The sequence below is a fragment of the Nicotiana attenuata genome, chromosome 10, assembly GCF_001879085.1.
Source record: "Nicotiana attenuata strain UT chromosome 10, NIATTr2, whole genome shotgun sequence".
In the NCBI taxonomy this organism is placed as follows: Eukaryota; Viridiplantae; Streptophyta; class Magnoliopsida; order Solanales; family Solanaceae; genus Nicotiana; species Nicotiana attenuata.
In genome coordinates, this window is record NC_031998.1 from 9,552,405 (window position 1) to 9,558,309 (window position 5,905).

A 5,905-nucleotide genomic window follows, 5' to 3' on the forward strand; every position below is an offset into this window, starting at 1 on the left:
TCCCACCTTGAAGCCCTACGTATTGATCCCTCATATACGTTAGGAGTGATGTTATTCAACAACTACCTAAATGTGCACTCTCTCCCGAGTAATACACACTAAATAGGCACAGTCGATTGAGAGCTCTTCAACCAACCACAATATAAACGTAGTTGAACAAATAGAGAAAAAGCTACAACAAATCTATATTAATGTAACAGGAAACTCATCCTCCAATAGGTTCCATCAAAACCCTAACAAATTAGCTATTCGTAATAGTATGCAAAATTACAATACTAGAATTCATAACCAATAATAGAAATAGGAAGAAGGAAGTGAAAAACTCGTAAAAAAATTCTCCGCCTTGCTCTTAGTGTGTTCTTGCCTCCTTAGGTCGAATCCCCGGTCTTCACGGCGGCTCCGTGCTCTTCCTAGGTCTAAAGTGTCCAAACTCAATCTCTAGTCTGTCTCTCAAAATTGGTATTTAATGACTATTTATATATGTAGGATAAAAGCCTAGACTAAATAATCAAGTCCAAAACCAAATAAGAGACAAAATAGGCTTAAAACTCGAAACACGCGACAGACCGTGCTTTAGGCCTGCGGCGCCTGCTCTTACGCGAGATTTTTAGCTCGCATCGCCTGATGCTTCTCTGCTTCAATTCATTTTGATTTCTTCTGCCGACTTTCCCAACCTTTCATGTTTTCTTTTCCGTTTCTTCTTATTTTTGATTTCAATTCCTTCGCTTGTTTTATTTTTCCTTCCTTTAATTTGCTCACTTGGATCATTTACAAATTTTGTCTTCAATCATCACCCAATCATGACATCATAATATTTTCCATCATCAAATAATCACGAGCCATTCTTGTAGTGTATAAAATACACTTTGATCCCAATTTGGTCTTCAACGTACCTAACACATAAAATAACTCAATTAAGCCCAAATATAGTATAGTTTAGCATTAAAGCACTTAAAATGTAAGGTAAATAATATCCTAAAATATAAAATTATAGCCGAACATCAGCGCTCTCATGACGGTTGATTTTGGGTCGTGACAATTAGACTGGTTTCCAATTAATCAATAGACAATGTAATAGCACAATTTGCCTACTATATGTAATCTACTGCGCATCTTCTTGTTCATATAAGAGAATTCATGCCATAATCTACCCAACCAGCAGTATTATATTCTGAACATTAACCCCAGCCCAATCTAATTGGGGTATTTATTAACCTCGAGTCTAAATTAATCCATGAAATTCAAGGTCAAATCTTACTTCGATTGTAGAAATTCCTTGAATTTGTATTGAGCTTATCCAATGACTCTTTAGCGTTGTTCCTGACGGTCCTGGCTCATGCAAAACACCTATGGCGAGATAAGGCTTTTGTTTATATACCACAGACCACAGTATAAAACATGGCGAAATAGGTCCTCTTTCTCCTTGCAGATTTCACACCATTGCCACGATGCAATTGTGTCGATGGATAAAGTGTATTATTAGTTTTATTTGGTACAGATACCAGGTGCGCATCTGATTTTAAAATAAAATAAAATAAAAGAAAGCAAGCTGCTAAAGAAGAACTTATCTCCACATTTGGTTTACTTAGTTGTACGAAATAGACAACGAGTAGTACTATTCATTACAATTATTTATCATATACAGCTTCTTTGTTATGTACTTATATATTGTAGAAAAAATTTCGTCTGAGGTGCATATTGTTCACTACTTATAAAACTCATACAACATGATAAGAACAAACTAAATTAAGATGAAGAAGATCATAATTTGACATGAAATTAAGAGAAAGATGATTAATTTGACATGATCATGATCATCAGTTGGAAAGGCCAAAACGGACTTGAACATCATAATCCTTCAACCAAGTTTGTCCTTGTAACAAGGATTCAACTGTGAAATTCTGGGCAGCATCTTTGCCTATTGCCCCTTGATATCCAGGCCACTTGACTCTAGAGGCAACTTCAGATCCAGCCCCTTTGTTGCTGTACTCTGCAAAATACAGGGTGCTTAACGCATAATCCCCGTTCGAGGCTACCCATCCTTCAGGGTCAATCACATCAGTAATGTCCGTTTCCATTACAACCGTCCTCGAATATTCCTTCATTGGCCGACCTAAGTAACTCTTAACCTTCGATTTTTCAGGCTCAAGCTTATCGTCCGCGAAAATGCCACACGTTTGCAAGACGGTCCCTGTGGTTTGACGCTTGTTCGACCTTCCTTGAGCAGTAATGACGTTCTTTTGGTCATCCAATGGTTTCCTTAGGTAAATTTGGCAATTCTGGAATACAGCAGCAGCGTTGCCCGAGATAATGTCAACCGTACCTGTAATGTAACATCCGCGATAGAATTGTCGATGGGTTGCAGCGTGGATCACGCTTTGGTAACCCTCCATGCGACAATTCACAAATATTGTGTGATCAGCTTGGACGCGGAGTGCCACTGCTTGTAACTTTTCTGGACCCGCTGTGTTTCGGAATCCTATCTTATATGCAATAAATCCATCCCCTGAAATAACTGCATAAAACAGAGGAAAAAAGAATACAAGTGACTTGACATGTTGTTAAAGTAATGCGCACTATAGTTATTGTTCATTAGAGATTAGGAGAGGAAGTATGAAGAGATAATCAGCTGCTATAAAGCTCCAAAAGAGATTATTTATCGGTTATGGTGGATTTTCTTTTTCTTATTTGATTCTCTCCCAAAAAAAAAAAAAAATGCTGCCAATGTTGTACCTTGTAAGTTGTATAAACTAATAATACCCCTTCAAAAAAGAATGATTGTGTTTGGAGGTCAGCGTTTCTAATTTTCTTGATCGTTTGGTAATGAGATAAGAATAATAATTTCGAGATAAAGTCTGAGATTAACTTTATCTCATGTTTGGTTTGGGATATTAGCTAATTCTGAGATACCTTTATACTAAAATGGTGGGATTAGCTATCGCATATAGAAGGTGGGATAGTTAATCCGCATGGGATATCCTGGAATATCTGACCATTGCACCAAACGACCCCATGTCTAAATGTACATGTTCAAAAACCATAGACAAAGTACTATCATAATTTTTAATTATTTAACATGTTCCTAGTTAAAGAACAATTTGACCTCCACAAAAATAAGGAATTAATGTACATACACTAAAAATGCAAATAATTTTAATATCAATAGTGTAATGTAACTTATTTTAGCGGGTTGTCTACCATATTTCAATTCAGGGTATCACTTTTAAATGACTTGATTATGTTAAGAGTTGGCTGCAACTCTCAATGGGTCGTTTTGGATTTACTTTCTAATTGGAAATGGAAAGTTAGAATTTGGGGGGGGGGGGGGGGGGTTTGTTGTGCTGATTTTTTAATCAGAGTCTTGTTCTGTTGGGAAGATAAATACTTACCAACTGTTGCACTTTGGTATGTTGACAGATCATCCACAATGTTTTTGCTCCCGGTGATAACACTCTTTTGGGATCCGTCTCCAAAAAATGTAAGATTGGTTTGTGACACAACTACATTCTCTTCATAAACTCCTTCTTTCACATAAATAAAGTACCTGCATTCTCAACATCATATATGAAAATCACAATTTTGATACATCAGCTAGTCTTGATAGACACATCTATTACTATTTGGAAAAGGATTGTACCTTCCTTCAAAGCTTGGAACTGCCTTTAGGGCATCATTTATCGTAGTAAAATCACCACTACCATCTTTTGCAACAGTGACGTTTGCAATACCCTTTGGATCTTTACCTTCTTCTTCTTCCAACATTCTACGATCACCTTGATTCATCCATGTGGGAACGCCTCGTGTTGTTAGAAGACGTCTTTTAGCATTATTATTTTGCTTTGGAGATGTTGTTGACAATTCGGACGCAACAGCCAGAGAATTTATGGTATGTTCCCCTATTTTCTTTAAGGCAGTTTGTGCCGTGGACTGGTCTGCTTCAGGGTATCCGTCCACACACATGTCTTGGTATGTTAAAGCTGCACTTAACTTGTTATTGAGTTCAGCTGTTGCTGAGGCGACATCACTAATGCCGCCATCAAGAATGTAAATAGAACTGTTCAAGTCCTTTTTGGCATCAGCAAGGAGGGACATACAATCGTCATAGGCTGTCGATTTCTCTGGAGAATCCTTGTTGATTTTTCCTAGTTCATCAATGCCCTTTGCAATCTCATCAATAGCTGCAGACATGGTTGCCTTGAGAAGATCCGCGGGTTGAGCCCCGGAGGCATTGGTTTGTAAAACTTTTGATAGAATGTCCCCGCAAGTTTGATTGAATTCCGTGGCTGCACATATTGCTCCTATAGCTCCTTCTGCTTGTGGTGAAGGAGCTGGTGCTGCTGCATTGTCACCCTCTTGTGGTGACGGTGCAGGAGCATTGTCAGATGGTGGTGAAGGGGCTGCAGCATCCTCGACCGGCGGTGCTGCAGCACCTTCCTCCTTTGGTGGAGGGGCAGCACCGTCAGCAGGGGGCGGTGCTGCAACCTCAGGAGGTGTTGATGCTGCGTCATCCTTAGGAGGTGGTGTTGCATCACTTTTAGGGGTCGCTGGTTCTGTTGAAGGGGGCGTCGAAGCATTCTTATTAGATTTGTTGGCGGAGGCATCCTCGCTCTTGTTTTTGAACACAACAAGATAGACAACAGCAGCAGCAACCGCGGCGAGGATGAGGAGAAGTAATACGACAGCGATCATGATCCTTCTCTTCATCTTTTGCTGCCTTTCGAGCTTTCTTCGCTCTGAAATTTGATCAAAATCTTGAAACGCCATTTTGGATTGAGTCCAGGAATTGAGACAGAGATTAGAAATATCTCTGCCCTGGATTCAAGCCAAGGCAGAGATGTTACACCGAGAGCTTTCTTTCTTTTGTTATTTGGTTTTCCTTTTTTTATTCTCTTATTCACTTTAACTTGGCGAATTTTTCAGATGGACTGGAGTGTGTAAATTTGAGAACCATGATTTCTGTAGGAAATGGAAAAAAGAAGTCTGGAGTAGAGAAATTTTAGGACTTGTTATTTGGAGTCCAGACAGTTAAAACTTCCCAAAAAATGGGTGATCCATGTTATTTCTTCCCATTCAAAACTCCATAAAAAGTTCCATTCCATTCAATTGCCGCTTTTCCTTTGACGCCTATCTTTTTATCTAATTAACAAGAGTACACACATATTTTACTCTCTATTTTTGCACTGCAATTATTCAGATAATTAAATTGTTACAATAAGCTAAATCGACTGGTCATCGAAAAAGAACTTCTATGGTCACTAAACGCTAACCAGTGCTTTCCATGTTAAAGTAGGAACTAAAAGGAGAATTTTGTCCGGTATGTATTTGATTTTGTTATTGCATGCGTTGAAGAGAATCAAGAACAATGAAGTAGGTGTTAGGATCGAAAAATCGGGTAGTGCCAAATTTAGCCAAATAATGTTGTAATGACAATAACAAATACAATATAAGTTGATAACAATGACAATTAAAGCACATAAAGAAGACACAAATTTAACGTGGTTCGGTCAAAATGACCTACGTCCATAAGTGGAGAGGAGCAAATTTACTATAGCAATAAAAGTACAAAAGAGCGTACAAAAATAGAGTAAATACTCTAAGTAATCCCAAATACCCCCGAGAGAATAACCTCACAAGATCACTCCAAAGAAAGGGGACCACAGAAGTGTTTCCCAAATGGAATCAAGTTCAAGCACTTACCAACTGGAATCAAGTTCAAGCAGAGCTTGAAACTTGCCAACTGGAAGAGGCTTTGTGAACATGTCAGCATGATTTTCTCTAGTGTTGATCTTCTGAATAGAGACCTTTCCATTAGCAATGGTTTTCCGGATAAAATGGTACTTGATGTCAATATGCTTCGTCCTCTCATGATACATTTGGTCTTTAAAATGGCACTTTGACTATCACA

The 5,905-nt window shown here is 38.5% G+C and overlaps 1 protein-coding gene across 1 annotated transcript; it reads right to left on the reverse strand.

The window, feature by feature from the left end:
* On the reverse strand, positions 1,565-5,245 carry LOC109232987 (probable pectinesterase/pectinesterase inhibitor 13). The gene is made up of 3 exons (XM_019398698.1): positions 3,638-5,245; positions 3,390-3,544; positions 1,565-2,515 (listed from the first exon to the last, which is right to left on the reverse strand). The coding sequence occupies exons 1-3, from the start codon at positions 4,762-4,764 to the stop codon at positions 1,818-1,820; spliced, it is 1,980 nt and encodes a 659-aa protein (XP_019254243.1). The 5' UTR covers positions 4,765-5,245; the 3' UTR covers positions 1,565-1,817.